Genomic DNA, 23,488 nt, shown 5'->3' with positions numbered 1-23,488 from the left:
AAGAATTTAAGAATTTAAGAATTTAAGAATTTAAGAATTTAAGAATTTAAGAATTTAAGAATTTAAGAATTTAAGAATTTAAGAATTTAAGAATTTAAGAATTTAAGAATTTAAGAATTTAAGAATTTAAGAATTTAAGAATTTAAGAATTTAAGAATTTAAGAATTTAAGAATTTAAGAATTTAAGAATTTAAGAATTTAAGAATTTAAGAATTTAAGAATTTAAGAATTTAAGAATTTAAGAATTTAAGAATTTAAGAATTTAAGAATTTAAGAATTTAAGAATTTAAGAATTTAAGAATTTAAGAATTTAAGAATTTAAGAATTTAAGAATTTAAGAATTTAAGAATTTAAGAATTTAAGAATTTAAGAATTTAAGAATTTAAGAATTTAAGAATTTAAGAATTTAAGAATTTAAGAATTTAAGAATTTAAGAATTTAAGAATTTAAGAATTTAAGAATTTAAGAATTTAAGAATTTAAGAATTTAAGAATTTAAGAATTTAAGAATTTAAGAATTTAAGAATTTAAGAATTTAAGAATTTAAGAATTTAAGAATTTAAGAATTTAAGAATTTAAGAATTTAAGAATTTAAGAATTTAAGAATTTAAGAATTTAAGAATTTAAGAATTTAAGAATTTAAGAATTTAAGAATTTAAGAATTCAAGAATTTAAGAATTTAAGAATTTAAGAACTTAAGAATTTAAAAATTTAAAAATTTAAGAATTTAAGAATTTAAGAATTTAAGAATTTAAGAATTTAAGAATTTAAGAATTTAAGAATTTAAGAATTTAAGAATTTAAGAATTTAAGAATTTAAGAATTTAAGAATTTAAGAATTTAAGAATTTAAGAATTTAAGAATTTAAGAATTTAAGAATTTAAGAATTTAAGAATTTAAGAATTTAAGAATTTAAGAATTTAAGAATTTAAGAATTTAAGAATTTAAGAATTTAAGAATTTAAGAATTTAAGAATTTAAGAATTTAAGAATTTAAGAATTTAAGAATTTAAGAATTTAAGAATTTAAGAATTTAAGAATTTAAGAATTTAAGAATTTAAGAATTTAAGAATTTAAGAATTTAAGAATTTAAGAATTTAAGAATTTAAGAATTTAAGAATTTAAGAATTTAAGAATTTAAGAATTTAAGAATTTAAGAATTTAAGAATTTAAGAATTTAAGAATTTAAGAATTTAAGAATTTAAGAATTTAAGAATTTAAGAATTTAAGAATTTAAGAATTTAAGAATTTAAGAATTTAAGAATTTAAGAATTTAAGAATTTAAGAATTTAAGAATTTAAGAATTTAAGAATTTTAAGAATTTAAGAATTTAAGAATTTAAGAATTTAGGAATTTAAGAATTTAAGAATTTAAGAATTTAAGAATTTAAGAATTTAAGAATTTAAGAATTTAAGAATTTAAGAATTTAAGAATTTAAGAATTTAAGAATTTAAGAATTTAAGAATTTAAAAATTTAAGAATTTAAGAATTTAAGAATTTAAGAATTTAGGAGTTTAGGAATTTAGGAATTTAAGAATTTATGAATTTATGAATTTAAGAATTTAAAAATTTAAGAATTTAAAAATTTAAGAATTTAAAAATTTAAGAATTTAAAAATTTAAGAATTTAAGAATTTAAGAATTTAAGAATTAAAGAATTAAGGAATTTAAGAATTTTAGATTTTAAGAATTTAAGATTTTTAGAATTTAAGAATTAAAGAATTTGAGAATTTGAGAATTTAAGAATTTTAGAGTTAATGAATTAAAGTTTTTTTATTGTTTTTTTTTGCATTTTGATTTATTGAATATTTTAATGTTTGTTTTCTCCCAAGAACATCCAAATTTAAAGGTCACGTGGTTTATGCACGAGCCCTTATCAATTTGAGAGAAAAATCAAAACTTTCTTGTCCGTTTCCAAAAAAAAGTAAAATCTGACCCTTCAACCCATCTCAACCATTGCTTATCTCGACATTTTCCACCAACAAAAACTGACTGCTCGACTTTAACCAGCACCTCGTCCTTTTGTTCCTCCCCCTTCCCACAATTGCTCATCCGCTCCATTCTCACAATAACAAGGACGCGCCTTCCGCTCTCCATGCCAGGAAAATAATGATAAATTTCGCCCAAATTAAGTCCCGCTTCGACGGCTTCTCCCGCCATCCTTCGTGGAAGGAGCACAATCAAGCGCTCCATTTCTCGTCGTTTAGCTGTCGGTTTTTTGTTGTTTTGTTAGGGTTTCCTCTCCCAAAAAAAGACTAGGGAAATTTGCGCGGGAAAAACAAAAGGGGGTTGGGGGAGGGAGACTTTTACTTTCGCCTCGAGAGGGAGGAGGGTTTTTGCATCGACAAAGTCATTAGCGGCGTCTAAGAAGGAGGTCTTCTCGAGAGCATACCGCTTTTTCGAGCAATAAACTTGGAAGCAGCTTCAAAGGGCTCGGGTGTTGTTTCCTTTCACATTGTGTTTATATAAATGTAGCGCGAGAAAGGGGAGGTTTCACTTTGAAGTGTTTTTCAAACGCCACAGAGCGACAGTACACTGCAATTGAACTAACTCGGTTAATCAAAATAAAGATCCCGGGGGGCTTTTATTTTGAAAGCGCTGCCAAAACATAAAAAGAATTTTACCACCAGATGGCACGCATCCTCGCCCAAACGCCTGAAAGTATACAAGCGCGCGCAACGCACACACATCCGAGCGTGGAAACGACAACAATGACAGGCAGCCCCCAGTCAGCAAACACAAAAGGACTAAATCAATTTAGTGCTTTTGTGTGTTGAAAGAGGGGGAGGAGGTCACACAAAAAATGGCACTCAATATCCGGGAAAATCGAAAAAAAATAGAGACTACACCTCCGAGCACAGGCAAAGCTTGACTGATTGGGGGCTTTCCTTTTTTCTAAAGGAAAGAAGCCCCAAAACGAAAGAGAAAAGGGGCTCATGATTAAGACTGGATGGGAAATGGTTGTGCTTTTTTACTCGTGTCAGTTCAGGCTCTTCAAACGAGTGAAAAATCCGGTCAAGTGTGAACGAAATAAAACGTAAGAGACTGGGAAATTTTCGGAACACTGGCGGAAATTGAATCAACGCGCCGGAATCCGAGAGACCGTTTGTCAACGAAGACATCCGCAGTGATTAGTTCGAAGCTCGGAAGAGTGACTGAGCTGTCAGTTAACTGAAAGCAGCACCGGGGCTGCGCGATCAATTATTTCCGGATAATTGGTTTGTTTTGGCATGCTTGTCCATCTCTCGCAGTAGCAGCCGACTTGTAGTCTCCCAGAAGCAAATAGTGCGGGGGAGGAATTGCTGACTTTGTTGTGTACTTCAATGGATAAACATAGGGAGAGAATAAACTTTGGGAAAACAAGATAAGAGGCCAGTTTCTTGGTGGACGTGTAAGTGCTCCTCAATATCCAAACGACGTTGATGGAACACTGAATGCGGTACTTTCTTACTTCTTATCGCAATTGCTGTCCGCTGCACTGCCGCTCGAAGCAAGTCCGTCCCATATGTAATTTCGTCAATTTTGAGGTAATGATGCAGTTTGGTTCAAAATCATGTAAACTATCAGAAAAACCAATAAAATTTAGTACTTTGTTCTAGAAAGCCGGAGAAAATCCACTTTTTCGTGAAATTCTAACACGTAGCCTTATGGGCGGGACAACTTTGACACGCGTTTTTCTCGGCTTGCTGTTTTTACATATGGGACGGACACGATTAGAGCGGCAGTGCAGGTATTCTGCTGAGACGACATGTTTATTCTTTCCTTTCGAAGAATCATTAAATCTAAATTTTTTTAAAGGTCCTATACTGCCCATGTTTGCATAAATGTCCCATATGCAAAAACAACAAGCTGAGAAAAACGCATTTGAAGTTTGTCTAACTCAAAAACGATGAAAATGCATATGGGACATTTATGCGATCAGGGGCAGTATAAACTATTAGTTTTTACGCCGACTCGATTTGGAGGTTAGAAAGGAGTGCACTGTTTACATGGACGTCACGGTGTAAAACCTTATTATGTTTTGTATGTTTATAGGACTTATTAAAAAAAAAAACTCTAGAAATGTTCTTTTTTTGTATCTGTTCACTATTTGTACAGTTCGACGCTGTCGTGCTAACTTGTCACACGTTGCTTTTTGACGTTCCACGTTTTAATGTTTGACCTTGAAAACAAAAACGAGAGCACGCAATGTAAACAATAACAAACACGTTTTGTTTGGCTGACCATTCTGTGCATTGTCTTGAAGTTTGGTTGAGTTTGGTTGCTGGAGTCCTGGAGTCGAGCTTGTACGTGTGTTAAACGCGTTCTGACCTGAAATCCCTTTGGCCAATTGTCGCACTTACAGCAATTTTCAGGCTGTGTCAAGATAGCACGACAAGATTGAAACTTCTTTCATATAAAAAGTGACAAAAAATGCACGGAGTTTTTTCGGTTTTTATTGAATATCTCAGGATTGAAATCGAATTTTGGTGATCTGTGAAGGTCAAAAGGTGAGGCATTGTTAGCTGCACAAAATGGCGTTCATTTTTAAAAAGTCCATTGCTAATTATATGTCAAGTTTTTGTTCCCCTCCCTTTTCAAAATTTCCTTAAAAAAACATGGTTCAGAAAAATAATGGTTCAGAAATCATGGTTCAGAAAAATAAATATATATATATGAAAATTTAAATATTCATTGAAAACACTAGAAAAATCGATTGTAAACTATAAAAAAACACATTTCCTAAGGTCTATTTATGCTTTTTAATCAAATAAAGGTTTTTTAACGTGCGCTTAAATCACCTAAAAAAAAATTATGGATCGCAGATTGGAAAAAGACAATAATTCGCATTCGCATTCGCATTCGCATTCGCATGGAGATGGTGATCTTAGCGGGTTGCAGACTGGATTTCGTCATGTATATGTGATGATTGTCCAGCCCAGGTTGCTTAGATATTGATTAAAGGGAATTAAAACCAATTCTACCAGAACATGACAGGCAGCACCATGAAAGCCATCCATTGCCGGCCGCTCCCATCTCCACCATTCACCGGGAGAGGAAAAAGGATTCGGAGCACGGGAAATGTTGATGCTTGACTTACTTAGAAAAAGGTAGCGAAACCGCAGGCTCTTTTTCCCAACCCTATTGTGGAACTCGAACAAATTGACCGTTTGACCAAATTTGATCGAATTTAAACAACAAGGTTGCGTAAGTGTCGCGGGGAGTTGGTAGTTGTGATAGGTAAAGGTCTGGGATTCGCCCTAAGCAAGCGATACGACCATTGGCATAAGTGAGATTAACGGATAAACTATTATTCTCAAGGCAAGCAATCGGATGCTGCTGTTGAGACATTTCCCGTTTAGTGAATGTGCGGAATTAATATTTTAACGATTGAAGGTTTACTCTAAAGCAACTAAATGTTGCTGTCGATTCAGTTTCTATTTAGTTTGTTGTTAGTATTTTAAAATGTTTAATCCCGACGCGAATAATTGTTTATGATCCAATATTAGACAGCCGGCTGTGGAAATAAAGGATCTTATAAATAAATCAATTCTGTTGACAAAATCATAACGACAATTGCAAATCCCGTTCAAGATGACTAAAGAAAGTATATAGAAAAAATCGAAATGGCGAAACCTACAGAATCTAATCTGTACACGATTCTTGAATAGAACATGAACATTTTTAAATAAAATTTAGGTTAATAATCCAACAGGAGATATTGCTGTAAACGCGCGATTCATGTGTATCCTGACTCATATTGAAGAATTCTGCCGGTGCTAGCAAACAGCATATTTTGTATTTGTATCACGCAAGTAATCAAACACACACACACACACACACACACACACACACACCATGCATTAACACGGAACAAACTCACCGGAGTCATCCTTCATTGGCCGATTTATCAAATCCACAAGAGCAGCTGCATATTTTTTCTTCCTTTGCACAGATGTCCAAACAAATGGTTCGTACTCGAAAAACGCACGCGAAAAATTTCTTTTGCATTAAATTTCTTATTTTTTTCACTTTTTCTCATTGCTAGCTTGTACAAACATAACAGTTCGAATGTACAGATATTCAAAAACACTAGCTGGCATCCCGACCTAAAAGCTCTCCTGTAACGCACGACGACCCTTTTGACGTTTCTCGCCGAGCAACAGCAGAAAACGAAATCGCACAAAAGCTCCCCGCTGCCTCCCGAATGAAAACAAAAACAAACTTAACCGCGTGAATCGGTCACGCAAAATTCGATTTTTTCCTTCAATAAACCACGATATTTGTTTCAAAACTACTCTATTTCACTACTATACGTAGTTATAAAAGTTTTAGATCACAATAAGGCACAATTATGGCACAATTATCACGTCAAATAACAGAAAACAACGGAGCGCGAGCAAAAGTGAACTTCCACACAAAAAGCTTCCCAAGCTCCCCCAGATTGGAAAAAGACAATAATTTTCAATAATTAATTGATATTTTGCCAATTTGTGACAGTAGCATTGCTGTGATCATGGATAGAATTTTCTGATATTTTGCTTAAAATCTTTGAAAAGCGTGTTATCAACTATATAACTGTTTATTTCATTGATATATACGGGGAAACTCATTTTTTCGTGTTCCAAAACATGTTTTTTAAAGAAAAGGTCACACATTTTTGCGCGCCCAAAAGTTGATGTTCATTATTTTAAAGCAACAAATTTTTCTCGTCTTTTGCAACCAGTTTCATTAAGATTGATGCAGGGAATCATGAGAAATAAGCGATTTTGTTCTTCAATCCAGCAGAAAGGAATACGATTTTTGGCAAGTAACCTCATTTTGGCGCCACCTACATTTGAAACACAGTCGTGCTGCAAAACCTCAAAGGAGTAATACAACTAAATAAACAAATTTCAAATTTCAAGCAAAAATTTCTTAATTTTGAAGCGAAAAGCATCAAAAATGTGTTAAACATTATTACAGTTATGCTACTACCGAAAATGAATTAATAGACACATTTCAGAATGGCAGAGATCCTAGCGGCCCGATTCCAAGGTCATTGGGCATTGTCTGGCCCCGCCTAAACATAGAGCAAGAACCAGACGGGTCCTCGAACTATCTTTAAACTTCCAATCCCATCAGGAAAACAGGGATCAGCGCGTATAAAATAATAAATCAATGGCATTTGTGTAGAATATTTCATGGTTTTGTGTCACCGGATCATGTCCTTCTTTTCCTAGCTCGCGCCAAACGAAAACTCAGGCAAAACACGATCGAGGCAGGCCTTGCCTCGCAGAGAGCAACGACGAGACTCGACATATATTTTCCGATTGAGGTTTTGCAGCGCGACTGTGTTTCAAATGTAGGTGGCGCCAAAATGAGGTTACTTGCCAAAAATCGCATTTCTTTCTGCTGGATTGAAGAACAAAATCGCTTATTTCTCATGATTCCCTGCATCAATCTTAATGAAACTGGTTACAAAAGACGAGAAAAATTTTTTGCTTTAAAAAAATGAACATCATTTTTTGGGCGTGCAAAAATTTGTGACCTTTTTCTTTAAAAAACATGTTTTGAACACGAAAAAATGAGTTTCCCCGTATATATCGATGAAATAAACAGTTATATAGTTGATAACAGATGTGTTAACGTAAATTCAACAATTTTTATTGATTTTTGACAGACTGTCTTGCCAAATACTCCAAATTACTATCTTTTTCTAAATTTACAGTTTTCTCATAGAAAAATCAAACAAATATTGGAAAGTTGTACACCAAATTGTTGGAAATAATTTTTCTCATTCGAATCCGGCATAAGTTTTTTTTAAATGTTGATTCTGAAGGAAAAAAACACATTTTTTCAAATAATCATAGGTTTACGCTATTTGTTCATAGGTGGCGACATGTGTCTTTTAGCTTTGCTGCAAATTCTCTATTGAGGTTTTGCAGCGCGACTGTGTTTCAAATGTAGGTGGCGCCAAAATGAGGTTACTTGCCAAAAATCGTATTCCTTTCTGCTGGATTGAAGAACAAAATCGCTTATTTCTCATGATTCCCTGCATCAATCTTAATGAAACTGGTTGCAAAAGACGAGAAAAAAATTTTGCTTTAAAATAATGAACATCAATTTTTGGGCGCGCATAAATTTGTGAACTTTTTCTCTAAAAAACATGTTTTGGAACACGAAAAAATGAGTTTTCCCGTATATATCAATGAAATAAACAGTTATATAGTTGATAACAGATGTGTTAACGTATATTCAACAATTTTTATTGATTTTTGACAGACTTTCTTGCCAAATAGTTCAAATAACTATCTTTTTCTAAATTTACAGTTTTCTCATAGAAAAATAAAACAAATATTGGAAAATTGTACACCAAATTGTTGGAAATAATTTTTCTCATGCGAATCCGGCTTAAATTTTATAAAAATGTTGATTATGAAGGAAAAACCACATTTTTTCAAAAAATCATAGGTTTACGCTATTTGTTCATAGGTGGCGACATGTGTCTTTGAGCTTTGCTGCAAATCCTCTATATTTGGTCCCAAAATTCAAAAATTGAAAAAAGTCCAAAAAATAAACAATTAATTTAAATCATTTTATAATGAATTGTACAAGTTTTTTTCATTGAAAATTAAAATTTTCAGCAATCATTTTTGTTATGCCCCCTCTGATTTCTTAGGTAATTTTGAAAAGTGTTTAGGAGGGGTTGGTTAGTCTTTATTCCAAAATTTTAAAATATATTTTTTTTTCGATATGTTCATAAGATTTCACATAAGATTTGTTTCTGAAATATTGGTGCTAGAAAATAAAAGGCGGTTTGGATGAGGTTTGAAAACTTAAATTTTTTGTTACTTTTTTCTTTTATTCACTGTATTTCAGCAACCAGAGGTCCTATCTACAATGTCTCCTGTGCAATTTTGTTGGACATTTTCACAACTTTTCGAAAAAATATATATTTTCAAGAGTAAACAATCGTGGACACTGTTTTTAAACATAAAAAAACTAAAGGTTTGCAGTTAAAATTAAACTCTAAGTCGTTATATCTTGAAAACGGTGCACTTTTTCAAAAATCTGTAAAGTACTTTACAAATATGATCTTAAATTAAAATCTGAAGTAAAATAAAAACATCGAGTAAAATTTATATTTTTCCGTGTAATGTCCGAAGTTTGAATATCCAAGGGTTGTATAGGACTTTGATTAATCGAATCAGGGACAAATTTTTAAATTTTTTGTTTTCTTGTTTTCAACAATATATTGGAGTTTTGCGACTCCATTTTAGTCAAATTTGAATAGTTGATTGCCTATCAAAATGTTTTTTTTTTTCCAATATTTCGTCACCGCCATATTGGCTGCCATCAGGGGCGCCGACTAGTCCAAAATGTTGGGGGGGCACGGTTGTTTTCCGAAATCGATAGGTAAGAGTGGCGATTAGATGTTAAAGTTTCTTGTATATCACGAATTTAAATATTTTTTTTACGAAAAAGATAATTTATTAAAACGTGATTGAGAATGTTAATTGGAAGGAATTTTGTATATGTTTGGAAGGCGAATTCCTTCTCATTGGCATATTCTCACTTATTTTCTAGAAGCAACAGTCAATAATAAAAATAATCAGATATTTAGAAATTCAACAAAACAAATATTCTTAAAATAAAAAAGCAAAAGAAAAAAGCAAAAATTTAGAACTCCAGAAATTTTAAAATACAAATACACATTTGAAAAGCATCCATTTTCCAAATCTGCAATTTAGAAAAAAAAAACAAAATTCAATATTCCAAAATAAAAAAGTAATAGTTTAAAAAAATTCTAGGGTTAAAAAAAAACTCATGGCTTAAAAATGTTAAGAAATAAAAAAAATAATCAAAAAACCAGAAATTTATAAATAACAATATTTTTCAATATTTTTTCAATTCAATGTTTAAAAAAAATCGAAAATTTCAAAATTATGATACATCAATCATTTTTTTAAGAATTCAAGAATTTAAGAATTTAAGAATTTAAGAATTTAAGAATTTAAGAATTTAAGAATTTAAGAATTTAAGAATTTAAGAATTTAAGAATTTAAGAATTTAAGAATTTAAGAATTTAAGAAATTAAGAATTTAAGAATTTAAGAATTTAAGAATTTAAGAATTTAAGAATTTAAGAATTTAAGAATTTAAGAATTTAAGAATTTAAGAATTTAAGAATTTAAGAATTTAAGAATTTAAGAATTTAAGAATTTAAGAATTTAAGAATTTAAGAATTTAAGAATTTAAGAATTTAAGAATTTAAGAATTTAAGAATTTAAGAATTTAAGAATTTAAGAATTTAAGAATTTAAGAATTTAAGAATTTAAGAATTTAAGAATTTTAGAATTTAAGAATTTAAGAATTTAAGAATTTAAGAATTTAAGAATTTAAGAATTTAAGAATTTAAGAATTTAAGAATTTAAGAATTTAAGAATTTAAGAATTTAAGAATTTTAGAATTTTAGAATTTTAGAATTTTAGAATTTGACCAAAAACGTTTTAAAATGGAATCCCAATACTCAATAATGCTGATTTCCTGTTTTTATTTTATTTTTAGTATTATTCTCTACCCCCTGATTTTTCGGCATATTTTTTGAGGGTGCAGTTAAAATTTCTATAGCCTTTTCATTTTTTTTTAAATCGAACATAAATTGCAGAAGACGATACACTTGTGTTTTTTAAGATTATAATGTGAAATTGTCTCAGATTAGGTTTTAATTTGTCTGTTTCTCAGTAGAGCGGTGCGCTAGTTTTCAAAAATTTACTTTTTTTTGAAACAATTGTATTTTTCGGCTAAAATTGGTATAGAACGGTTAGCGGTTAACAAATGTATTTAAAATCTTTTCGAATTTATCAACATTTTTGTAAATGTAAAGCATTCAACAAATGACTATTTTGAAAAGTGTTTCAGTTTATATTCGCTAAATCCTGATCTACAATGGCAAATCGCAGAATGTTGCGTTTGAAAACATGATGATTGTTTTCGCAAGAGTTTGCGTAAGTTTGATTGTAGATGAAGTGCTATGGAAAAAGTACATTGGTTTTGTTTTTGAAACAACATGCACAGATAGAAATCTTATGAGCAAATCCGTTAAATCTATGTTGACGACATCTCTTAAATCATTTACCAATGACTCTGTGCTCTTGTACTAAGCTTACTGATTTTCCTAGAGAGCACAGTGGTATAGATAAAATGTTGTCGACTTAGAATTAAAATGCATCTAAATCCAGAAAATTGTAAACGATTTTGTTCAAAAAATTTCAGCGATTTCGAAAACAACAAATGTTTTTGAACTATTTTACGGATTCGCTTACAAGAATTTTATCCGTACAAACAATGTTCCATTTAAGTTGTAGATATTATTTTCAATTATTATATTTGATATAAGAATATTTTTCTTCCAAAATTTCTGGGGGGGGCACAATGTATGGGCTGCCCCCCCAGCCAAATTTTAGGGGGGGCAAAAAGCACCGTGCCCCCCCAGAGTCGGCGCCCCTGGCTGCCATCCTGGATTTAAAAATTCTTAATCACTTTAGCGTAGTCATACTTAAGCTGGACAATCAAAAACTAAGACAGCGAAAAAAAATCGTGATTCGATTGAGGTTTTGCAGCGCGACTGTATATCAAATGTAGGTGGCGCCAAAATGAGGTTACTTGCCAAAAATCGTATTCCTTTCAGCTAGATTGAAGAACAAAATCGCTTATTTCTCATGATTCCCTGCATCAATCTTAATGAAACTGGTTGCAAAAGACGAGAAAAATTGTTTGCTTTAAAATAATGAACATCAACTTTTGGGCGCGCAAAAATTTGTGACCTTTTTCTTTAAAAAACATGTTTTGGAACACGAAAAAATGAGTTTCCCTGTATATATCAAGGAAATAACCAGTTATATAGTTGATAACAGATGTGTTAAAGTATATTCAACAATTTTTATTGATTTTTGACAGACTTTCTTGCCAAATAGTCCAAATTACTATCTTTTTCTAAATTTACAGTTTTCTCATAGAAAAATCAAACAAATATTGAAAAGTTATACACCAAATTGATGGAAATAATTTTTCTCATCCGAATCCGGCATAAGTTTTATAAAAATGTTGATTAGGAAGGAAAAAACACATTTTTTCTAAAAATCATAGGTTTACGCTATTTGTGCATAGGTGGCGACACGTGTCTTTTAGCTTTGCTGCAAATTCTCTATTAACCGAAGTGAAATTTTTCACGCACTTTTCAACCATCCTCTTTACCAGAAAACAGTATTAGGGGGAGAGGGGGTAATATGCAACCCCAGAGCAAAATGCACCCTCTGCTTCTCTCGTAATTAGAAAGAGTTTTCCAAGGAAAAACATATAGGAATCGGGAGCTTAACATTGCCAAAGAATGCTGGCAAAATTTGAGCATCGTAGTGTGAAAACAGCTCAAGTTATTCGTAAAATATAAAAATGTTGTGTTTTCATCTAATTTTCATTGGACATTGCATATGATTTTTGGGCAAGGTAAAAAGCATTTATTGATATTGTAAATGTTGATTTGTTCAGTTTTCAGTTAATCTTAACAATTGTATAGATAAATGAGTCTAAAAACGTTAAAAATGCATTTTTAATTAAATTTTCAGTAATTGAGGTTTTGCAGCGCGACTGTGTTTCAAATGTAGGTGGCGCCAAAATTAGGTTACTTGCCTAAAATCGTATGCCTTTCTGCCGGATTGAAGAACAAAATCGATTATTTCTCATGATTCCCTGCATCAATCTTAATGAAACTGGTTGCAAATTACGAGAATTTTTTTTTTTTGCTTTTAAATAATGAACATCAACTTTTGTGCGCGCAAATAGTCCAAATTACTTACTGCCAAATAGTCCAAATTACTATCTTTTTCTAAATTTACAGTTTTCTCATGAAAAATTAAACAAATATTGGCAAGTTGTACACCAAGTTAGGATAACGCTATTTGTTCATAGGTGGCGAAATGTGTCTTTTAGTTTTGCTGCAAATCCTGTATGGCCCCGCATGGTTATTTAAAATAAATCAAAAAATGTTTTTAGAAATCTGTTATTTTTTAACAATTTTGAGGTTTTCAAGACATTTTTCATATGGATGACGTAGAATAACAGTTCTCCCTTAGGGGTTGTATAAATCGAAGAACTTCTGAGAAAGTCTTTAAAAGTAAATTCTTTATAGATATTATTCCTGGGAACCAATCTTTTGAAAATCCAACTCTTATTTTTTTTGCTACTTTCGCAAACCCCATTAGGAAAGCCATAAACCTGTTTCCATTCCACGAAGGATTATTGCGCTTTGGCAGGAAAGCTCTATTCCTCACTCCCACCCACACCTCACCAGGTCAAAAAAAAACCGACCGTTAATTATGTGTTGCTTCTTTTGTTGATACTGCCTTAACGACCACGGGTCAGCGTTGGCTCATTTTCCGCGCGCTCGCGTACCAAACGCGTGAAAGTAGATTTATACCGGCTCGGCTATTGATTAAACGGAAGTCGTTTGCACGTTTTTTTAGCTCTCTTCTTGCTCTACGGGGGAGGAAGCGGCAGGACGTGACTTCATTCCGCGTGGCCTTGGGACCGGAACTGGATCTTCGTTTCGAGGGGAGAAAGAGGAGGTAATCTAGCCCAATCTCGCGGGAAATGATTTTTTTTTTCTGTCGTGAAAGCTCTCATGCTCGTCTCATAAACTGCGACGTGATAAGCATCCGTGAAAATTTCGTTGAGGCGACGAGGGAAATGCATTATCTCTGGAGAGATCTTTGGAGAAGTCGACTGCTTGACTGTACGAGAAGTGTCGGTGGCGATGAATAAGTTAATTGCATGCCACTCGAATGAATTGAATCAATTGAAGAGCTGGGCTCGTTAGGGCGGTTGACGGTGCTTCGATTGGTTCAGCTGTTTGTGGTGGAAGATGAAGTTGTTGTCTCTGCTGGATTGAGTCTCTGAATATCTTCTAAATTCTTTTTTATTTTTTACAGATAACTTAAACTAAACAACTAAAATGTCTGCTCCTGAAGGATCCAATGGGTAAGAAGCCTTTTCATGTAGAATTTCAAACTGTTTATAACATTTCTTCGTGTATTTTTGGCACTTTCATAAAAGTTCTGTAACTAATTATGTTGACCTTTCCCCACTTAGTTAGTTTGCTCGTTTAGTGGCACGTTTGTACCTTTCTCCCAGCACACGCCCGTTCAGTTGGATCTCCCGTTTGTGTTTTGTGTTCACTGCATCGTACACTCCAGTAGGATGGAAGCTCAAAATTTACCAAAAATAAACTAACCTTAGATTTCTCGTTCTCACTCAAACAACACACTTGCAAAAAACCCACAAAAACTGACCCCAGTTTCCCTAAAATTCCACCCCCGCCGCGTTCCGGTAGCGTCCAGCCGACCGGAAGCCAGGGAAACGGCCAGAATGCCACCGCCGCCAACAACAAGCTGAAGCAGACGCAGGCCCAGGTCGACGAGGTGGTCGGCATCATGCGCGTCAACGTGGAGAAGGTGCTGGAGCGGGACCAGAAGCTGTCGGAGCTGGACAGCCGGGCGGACGCACTGCAGCACGGGGCGAGCCAGTTTGAGCAGCGCGCTGGTCAGCTCAAGCGGAAGCAGTGGTGGGCCAACATGAAGATGATGATCATCATGGGCATTATCGGCGTGGTGCTGCTGATTATCATCATTTGTGAGTAGAGAATTTTCCTTTTTGGCTTGAGGTGATGGAATGCTTGCTCTGGTAGTAATGCTTGATTGCTGATGACAGGCTAGTTGAAGTGATTTGTGTTGGGAAGGTTAATCTGACAAATTGTCTCAGACAATTGCTGTTGTGACTCGCAATCTACAGATTGTAAAGTTATTGAAATCTTTGAAGTTTAATCTGATCCTCAAGTCGATTGTCGATTGGTTGAAGTTAACTACCGGCTCTATCGACAACGGCCAACCCTGCATCGACTCCGCAACCTTCCGTGGAATAATGGTCTAGATCACCTTTTCTCTTAACTATTTCCTTGTGGCATTTTCCCTGGGCTTTGTCATAATGAGTGTCATAGGTTTGATGCTTGTTTGGCAAAGAGTATGATTTGATTCGATGTGGAATTAAAATCGAAGTGTTCAGTATATTGCTGAAGCTTCCATTTTTACACATGGACACCATTTCATGCTGCGAGAACCCACTTTGGCGCAGTCTCAGGGCTTAATCGATGGCCGGTAAGCTGTCATCGAGACAAGGAGGTTCTCCGATAGTGGAAATATCACATTTGTACAATGAACCGCTACATATGTGATTTTTCCCTATCTTAATGTGGGTGTCAGGTTAGGATGCGGGTTTTTAAAATTTAGTTTTTGTAGAATTTAGGATTTTAACTATAAATATCAACTTTGTATACTTTGCCTTTAGTTATTTAGGGCCAAAACGACGTCCCACACAAAGGGGTATGCCCTGTTCGTGGACTCGCTCTTAAAACAAAGCTTTCGATTGTAGAGCCTCAGTATTCAGTTGATACTTTTACATCTGAGGCTGGTTTCAAACTCATAGCATCGCTAATTTTATTTTTATTTTTTAGAATGGTCGAGAAATCAATAAATCTCAATTTAACCCTAATGAAATGGAGGCTAGTTCCGAATTTAAATCTAGATATCATAAGCACGACAAAATATTTGCTTCTTGGAGCTGGTACACTTGGTTGTGGAGTGGCTCGATCACTACTGGTCAGTATATATTTATGTATGTTATAATTATTTGCTGATATTGGCAATAATCTGTGAGAAATATTAAACTAACCTAGGATAGAAAGAGGAGAGACAGAATTGAAGATCGCGACAACAGTTTTTTCAAACCTTTTGTCATATTGTGGATAAATCCAGACAGGGCGCTGGAAGTTATAAGGGGGAAGAAGGTGAAGAAGCTGAGGGCCATTCCTTCTAAGGCTTCATCCATAAAGTACGTCACGCTAAAATCAGCCAAAAAAACTCAAATGCAATAACTGGTTCTAGCAGAATCCGGTGAAAGCAACCGGTTTTGTAAGAACCCTGCTAGAATCCTGCTAGAACTGTTCTGACAGGCTATCCTGCTAGAATTATGTAAACATTTTGCTAGAATTAGACGGCAAAATTTTCTGCTAGAATCCTGCTAGAATTTTGGCAGGCCAAAAATTGATACCTAAGAGCATGCAATGGCACTGACCTTGTTGCGTGCTCTTCGGTTGACGTCCACGTAAGGAACATCCTGGAAGGAGCGTAATTAACTACATCCGTAGTTCTGTTAGATCATCCGAATTATCTTGATCAGAACAGTATAGCTCTGGTTCCTTGCGAGTGTCCTATTTTCTTACCTCCACGTTGGCTTGGTTTTCATGATGACCTAGCTGGTGGCCTGTGGAAACGGATCGTAAACCTTTGACCACCGCGGGTCAGAGTCGAGACGGCTAAAAGAAAGGGGCGCAACAATGTGGGAAAGGGAAGTAATTTGTGATTGTAGACGGTATTGTTTCGATTCGCAGTATGTTGAGTCAACTGCTGTGGATGTACCTGAAGCATCGCACAACGGGGTTTCTCTTCTTTTCATTCTCAGCTACCACCTATCTCCTATTTTTATTTTGCTCTACTGATTCTCACTTCTTCATTCATTCTTCTATATTAATCATTTGATTTTGATTTTACTAACTTTTGATTCTCTTATCTCTCAAAGCTTTTCCACTCTTTTTTACCAATTGATACTGCTGTAACAAACTTTGTTTTTTTTTTCTTAAAAATATACTTTCCCTTAATGTACTAGTAATATCAAGTCTATTTATCATTCGCCTAATCTTTTTTGATTTTATTGCGAATTTATTTATTTGAATAATTCTTTATCTGTCCTTTAAATTATCATTACTATAATCTTAGCTTGTTTTGTATCTCTTTTTATTAACTATTGTCTAATTTTACATCTAATACATCTAGCTTCTAATTTTTATTCTTTAAAATACGATCATCATTCTCTTACAATTGATTCTTGATTTTATAAAATAAATTCTATTTTACTGTCTATTGTTTTCAATCTTCACCCCTTTTTTCAAACAAGTAAGGTTTGAGCCCTTACTCAATTTATGGAATGGTTAAAGGATTAACACAAATATTACTATTGTATTTTTGGTAAACTTTTATAACATGCTTAGGACCAAAAATTGTAACAAAACACCGCGACAAAAGAAATAGCAACATATAAACACGACTTAACACTAGGAAAGATTTCAGGAGAAAACAATACACAGTAAATAACAATTAGTTTTTGAATTCAAACTAAAATAAAACAGTTTTTGCTTTGTTGAAAGTTGATAGGCACACTATAAATGGTTAAGCGCTTATACTTACATCAAACCCTATGTAATGTACCACCCCCGGCCGAGTTAAAATGCGTAACCGGAAAAGAAGGTGTGCATGCCTGGCACGAACACTCAAAGCGTGTTCTAGCGTGCTGCTCGTACTGACTCAGAGCAAGGGTAAGATGTAGGTGTAAGGGCAGTGCGTGTTCGTCGGGAACCTGGTGCATAAGATCGGTCAAGGCCCGTTCTTACACTGAAAATTGCGAATTGCGAATTTGCCTTTAGTTATTTAGGGCCAAATTAGAAACAGTGAATTTAGTAATTCTATCAGAATCGGTGATTTTCATTCAAGTAGCATAAAAACCATTATGATTTGTCAAAATTTCCGTAGAGTCTCGATCAATCAATAGTGAAATGATATCGGACTAAGTTCGTTGATCTGTTGAACTAACGGTTGTCGGATTATGATTGTATCGACCATTGTTGCGAATCGAGGATCTACTGGAATTCTGACGATCAAATGGTCGTCTCTTTTTCAATTCACGACTTGTAAAATATGAACTGTTATTCATTTTTTTTTGTTTTTTTAAAAGAAGCCAGACAGGTTTTAAAAGAAACGTACTAGAATTTTTGGCTATTAATTAAAATGTCGGGGATTTGAGATAAGAATAGCTTTCGAATAGGTTGCTTTAAATCTTGTATTCAATTCAAGTTAGGTAGTTATCCGCAAATGAAAATTTGGACTTGAAGAATAATTGAACATTTTGGACTTATGAATAACACACAACTGTGCATTTATTCTAGAGTCAGATCCATACAGCGTCAGTGTTTATTTGGTCGAAGTGTACTAATTCATTGGCAGATCTGATTCTAGTTGTAATGTACGACAAGACTACTGACGGACGTGACAGGACGAGGGCCCAGTTTAGAGGTTTCGACATCAACGATGTGCGGCTGGATCACCCTCCCAAAAAAAAAAAAAAAACTATTTCCTTGTGGCATTTTTTATCGCGTTTTATTTGGCTTCCCGTTGTGGTTGGGTTAAGTTTTCCGGGCAGGAGCAGCACATGAGCCTGGTTTAAGTAATTGATTCACGTTGTAAACAAAATTGGACCAAAAAAAACGATTTTTTGTTGTTTCGATCACAAAAAATCCTTCTGTTATTTCTATAAAGCGATTTGTTCCGTTCCAATCAAATTAAACTATTATATGTGAACTATTGTAATTTTACATATAAACCCAAAATATGATATTTTGACAATGTGGCTCAACTTTGAAGGCAGATTCAGATTCAGCATTCTATCAACTGTTTTACAAAAAAAATGTTTAAACAGTGAAAATCACCCAATTATGTGGAGTTAGGAGCGAGTACTTAACCTGCCAGACATACAAGAATTTTCCCTAGTTTTTCCAAATTATTCATTTAGATATAGGCCGTTGCAAATATTTTTCAAAGTTTATGTCGCCCCCCCCCCCTCCCTCCTTCAAAATTTGTCCGAAAAATCAGGGGGCAAAAAAAAATATTTTTTCAAAAAACCTCAAAATTTTAACCCTCTTCCGCCCATGGTTACTCCAGAGCACTTAAACTTTGAACTCAAATATCTCGGAACTGACACAACTTTTCATTGTGCTTTAAGTTGCAGGTGTTCATGTAGAATGTATACTAACATCTCCCCAAATTTTATCAAATTTGGTCAAGCACAAGCAAAGTTACAGTACGAAATGTAAACAAAAATGGGCAAATTTTAGGGAAATAAATAAGACCTGTTTTCAAAAGTCCATAAAAATTACCAAACACAAAATTTTATGAAACAAAAAATGTTTTGCTATCATTTGAACCTTGGACAAGAATAACCTATGAATAACATTGTGAGTTTGGACCGATTTTGAGTGTTTTTCAACCTTTTTCATTTGGTGCACCAGAGCACCACTTATCCATATGAGCAACTAAATATTTAGGAGCACTTTTTTTCTAAATTACAGAAAAAGCTTATTTTTACCAAAACAAAAGTTTATAAACGTTTTGACTATTTATAAACAAGACAAAACATTGTTATTAGACCGATGGTTTTATTATTTTCCTTATTTTTCATGAAAATTGTTGTTTGTGAGTTTTGAATGAGCCAATCAAGGAATCTAAAATGCAGAGATTTTTGAATTTGTAATTCATACTTCAGAAATATGGCCTTACAGCAAAGATTAAGTAGTTTTTAACACATTTCGAAGCATTTTCAAACAACTGAACCAATAGATTTGAAGAAAACAAGATTTTGTGATTTAAAAAAAGTTGCTCATATTACTGATGGGTGCACCACTTCAAATTCAACTTTTTTGCACCAATTCGATGTTTGTGGGTCAAAGTAAAGTATTTCCTGCAATATTGTACCAAAATTTAGCCATTTACTATTTTTACGATAAGCAAACAGCTCTGGGCGTTAGAGGGTTAATGAAAATAGAAGTTAAATCAACTGGAAACAATCTAATATGCAATTTTCTGCATTGATAATCATATTTAGCATGTTTGGGCTGGATTTAAAATGTTTTGAATTTTTATGAAATTCCAATGCACAGCACCGCAAAAACTTTTTTTTTCGCACAAAATAAAATGATCGTCAATACTTAGATATTTTGGAAACTAATGATTAAAAAATAACTGGACAGGTGTATAATGTATTTTAAAACACTTTTTTCATTCATATGTTGAAACCATGGCTCACAAATAATTTTTTTTAACTTTTTTTATTTTTTTGCCCCCCCCCCCCTTGACTTTGGTCAGAGGCGAGGGACATAAACTTCTAAAAATATTTGCAACGGCTTTACAAGAAAAAAAATTGTTGAGAAAAAAAATAAATTGAAGTTACATAAGGAAAGTTTAAAAATTTTAAACGAAGTTATAAAGTTTTTCCGGATTGTCTGTCAAATTCCCGAATTTTTCCCGGTTTTCCCGTGGTGGCAACCCCGGTATATTTTGAAGATGAAAAAAAAAAAGTTTCCCCATTAACATTATTATGCTCTCGTCCTCAAGTATAAGACTAAAAGAAAAGAGCTTTCTAATTAGATGCATGCGAACATAGTGAAAGCCCCTTCCAATTTCCATTTTCCAGCTGTGTGAGCACTGAAAGCTAAATGCCAGGAAATCCTCTCGTTATTTCTACGTAAATAGGGGAAAAGCATGTGTTTTAACCGGCCATCTTACGTTGACACATCCACATTTTGACGTTAGATTAGAGCTTCTAAAAGCATTTTCAACTGCAACCAATCGACAAATGGTTGAAAATAGAACAGAATCCGCAACCTGCCAAAGATACGTGCTTATCCCTTTTTTTTCTTTCTAAAAAAAATGCACGCGTTTGTCGGAGCAGAAAATTTCATTCAGTTGTGATTTGCAAGTTTGCAACCGAAAAAAAATGCAAACAAAGTTTAAAATAATAATTTTCAAAATTATTGTGTGGTTCACAAACTGTGCGCCCATAAATAAGGGCTGACGTTAATGGCAACTCCTGGGGCAAAAAAATCCACCCCGTTCAGTGTCCAGTTTCACGCTGTAATTCATGGCTTGGCCCCGTGCAAAATTACCGGCCAACACCAGCAGCGGGTTTGTGTTTGTTTTTCCTGCTGTATTTTTTTGCATACTTTTTTTTTCTTCTCCTCCAGGAAATGCTACACTCTGTTGCAACCGAGTAAGCTTACCCGGGTCCTGTCGTGGTGGGGGCACCAAGATTCATTTACATTTTAATTAATTTGAATTCATTCCAAAACATTTTCCTCGGATGCAGCTTTTTTCCTGCGCCATGATGTGGCCGTTGGATGCATCATTTCCGACACCCTGTTCAGTCGCTGGAAGGTGGAGCTAATTTCTTGCTTCGCGTCACACGGGTACTGTCGGTTTTGCACGACTTTGAAAATGTTTGACTTTTTTTTTGCGAAAATTTAGAAAAGATTTGTCAGTTTGAAATTACAACGTTTTTTTTACAGCAAAAAAAAAAGTTAGACAACCAAAAGATGTAAAACTCTCGGGAATGAAAATGAGTTGTCAGCAATTGAGGTTTTGCAGCGCGACTGTGTTTCAAATGTAGGTGGCGCCAAAATGAGGTTACTTGCCAAAAATCGTATTCCTTTCTGCTAGATTGAAGACCAAAATCGGTTATTTCTCATGATTCCCTGCATCAATCTTAATGAAACTGGTTGCAAAAGACGAGAAAAATTTTTTGCTTTAAAATAATGAACATCAACTTTTGGGCGCGCAAAAATTTGTGACCTTTTTCTTTAAAAAACATGTTTTGGAACACGAAAAAATTAGTTTCCCTGTATATATCAAGGAAATAAACAGTTATATAGTTGACAACAGATGTGTTAACGTATATTCAACAATTTTTATTGATTTTTGACAGACTTTCTTGCCAAATAGTCCAAATTACTATCTTTTTCTAAATTTACAGTTTTCTCATAGAAAAATCAAACAAATATTGGAAAGTTATACACCAAATTGTTGGAAATAATTTTTCTCATCCGAATCCGGCATAAGTTTTATAAAAAAGTTGATTATGAAGGAAAAAACACATTTTTTCAAAAAATCATAGGTTTACGCTATTTGTTCATAGGTGGCGACACGTGTCTTTTAGCTTTGCTGTAAATTCTCTATAGGCAATCAAACGTCAAAATTACCCCCCACTAGAGGTCGCTCAAACTTGGGGTGATGTTTTCATTATAACCTACAGCGAGTAAATTGGTTTGAAATTTGAAATTGTTTTATTTCATCATAAAATCGACATTAATAGCAAATTATACCATTTTCAGGTAAGAAATAATTAGCTTAATTGATATAAACGAAACTATTTTTGTGATGGTCGATTTAACCTGTTCATTATCTGATTCAAAATATTGGAATGTTTTAATCAACCAAAACATAACTAATCAATTGAGAATGTAGATTATTCAAGTGGACAAATATTTTTTAAAGTCGCTTCTACCATAAAAGCAAAGATCTGCTTGAAAAATGATAATTGGATTGATTTTCAAAATTAGCAATCTAACCTCATTCTCGCGTTTACAATCCGGATCTCAGAATTTTCAATGAAAAAGGCAACTTAGCAAAAAAATCAAAAAGTCAGTCGATAGAACTTTTTATTTCTTACCTCCTGTTAACTTTATTTTATTCCATAAAATCAATTTTCTTTTAAAAAATCTTAGAATAGTTTTCACTCCCCTTTGCACTTATCGCGCAAAACCGTAAACGTAACCTTGCACCAAAGTTCTCCTACTCGAATGTAGGTGGCGAATAGAGTTTTTAGCTTTGGTTTTGGGGGCCTATTAGGTTTGTTCCTGGAAGCCAATTATGGTCGTACAAAAAAATAAGCATTCTGAACAATTAAAATGGTACGCAGATACGTTTTTTTTACAAAAAAAAGGTTTGTATGGAAACTGTCCAAGTGAGGGGAGGGAGAGGGTAAGATTTCAAAAATGTGTCCACGTGGTTTATGGATGGTCCCTTATTAGCAATTTCTTACCCAAAAAATTATTGCAAATCTAAAACTTTTAACAAAAAGTTTACCATCGATCAAAATATAAATACATTTGAAAAAAAGCAAATCCAGTTTTAAACAGTAAAAACAACATTTAAAAATAATTGTTTCTAATTGCGTTGCAAAGCTAATTTGGCACCCGCGTCAAGCCCACCGCGGTGCTTGTGCGAGAGCTAATTTAGGTTCGAGTTTATCCGTGTTCATCCGAATCTAAACAAAACTCAGGATAGTTCCGGGATCTACCGGGAGCAAATCGTCTGACGGATGGTTTTTTCAAGCAAAACAATGTAATTGGGCCAATGTGAGTTTGTAAACAAAGAGTTTATCCTGCTCACGTCAGTAAATGTTTACATTAGGCGAGACATTAGGAGTGATGATTGATTTTTCGATTTCAATTCTTTAAGTTGGGAGATATTTTCCCTCCCGTGATGCAAGTTTACGCATGAAAAATGACTTTTGGTAATGTGGGGTGATGCAGTTTAGTTTTTTAGGTCAGATTGGGGCTGTGTTTGTTTAATTTTGGTCAACGCATTGTCGATCTACTGCCGGACATGCAAGAGACAAGTCATTTGTATTGAGTAAAAAGCCAAATTCAAGCATAACATTTTAAATAAGCCAATACGGATTTGAAAACAAGCAATCCTAACAATCCTGATCTTAAAATCTTGAATTCTTAAATTCTTAAATTCTTAAATTCTTAAATTC

At 33.7% G+C, this 23,488-nt stretch overlaps 2 protein-coding genes across 6 annotated transcripts in view; one reads left to right on the top strand and one right to left on the bottom strand.

Moving 5' to 3' along the window:
* LOC120425715 (synaptobrevin-1) overlaps nt 1–23,488 on the top strand; it is a 43,412-nt gene that overhangs the window by 2,467 nt on the left and 17,457 nt on the right. For 2 of the 5 annotated variants that reach the window (XM_039590323.2, XM_039590333.2), the window contains exons 2-3: nt 13,945–13,993; nt 14,310–14,644. In XM_039590323.2, coding sequence (XP_039446257.1) covers nt 13,968–13,993; nt 14,310–14,644 — 361 coding nt within the window. In that variant the 5' untranslated portion in view covers nt 13,945–13,967. Of the gene's footprint in view, nt 1–13,859; nt 13,883–13,944; nt 13,994–14,309; nt 14,645–23,488 lie in introns of those variants that run through there. The other 3 variants (XM_039590345.2, XM_039590327.2, XM_039590338.2) reach the window with 3 other exon arrangements.
* The window catches only part of LOC120425696 (chondroitin sulfate N-acetylgalactosaminyltransferase 1), a 40,270-nt gene that overhangs the window by 10,645 nt on the left and 6,137 nt on the right, over nt 1–23,488 (bottom strand). The gene's annotated exons all lie outside the window — the stretch shown is intronic.

This window comes from Culex pipiens, chromosome 3 (genome assembly GCF_016801865.2).
Source record: "Culex pipiens pallens isolate TS chromosome 3, TS_CPP_V2, whole genome shotgun sequence".
NCBI lineage: Eukaryota > Metazoa > Arthropoda > Insecta > Diptera > Culicidae > Culex > Culex pipiens.
Note: the sequence above shows the minus strand (reverse complement) of the source record. Positions and strands in the feature narration are given on the sequence as shown.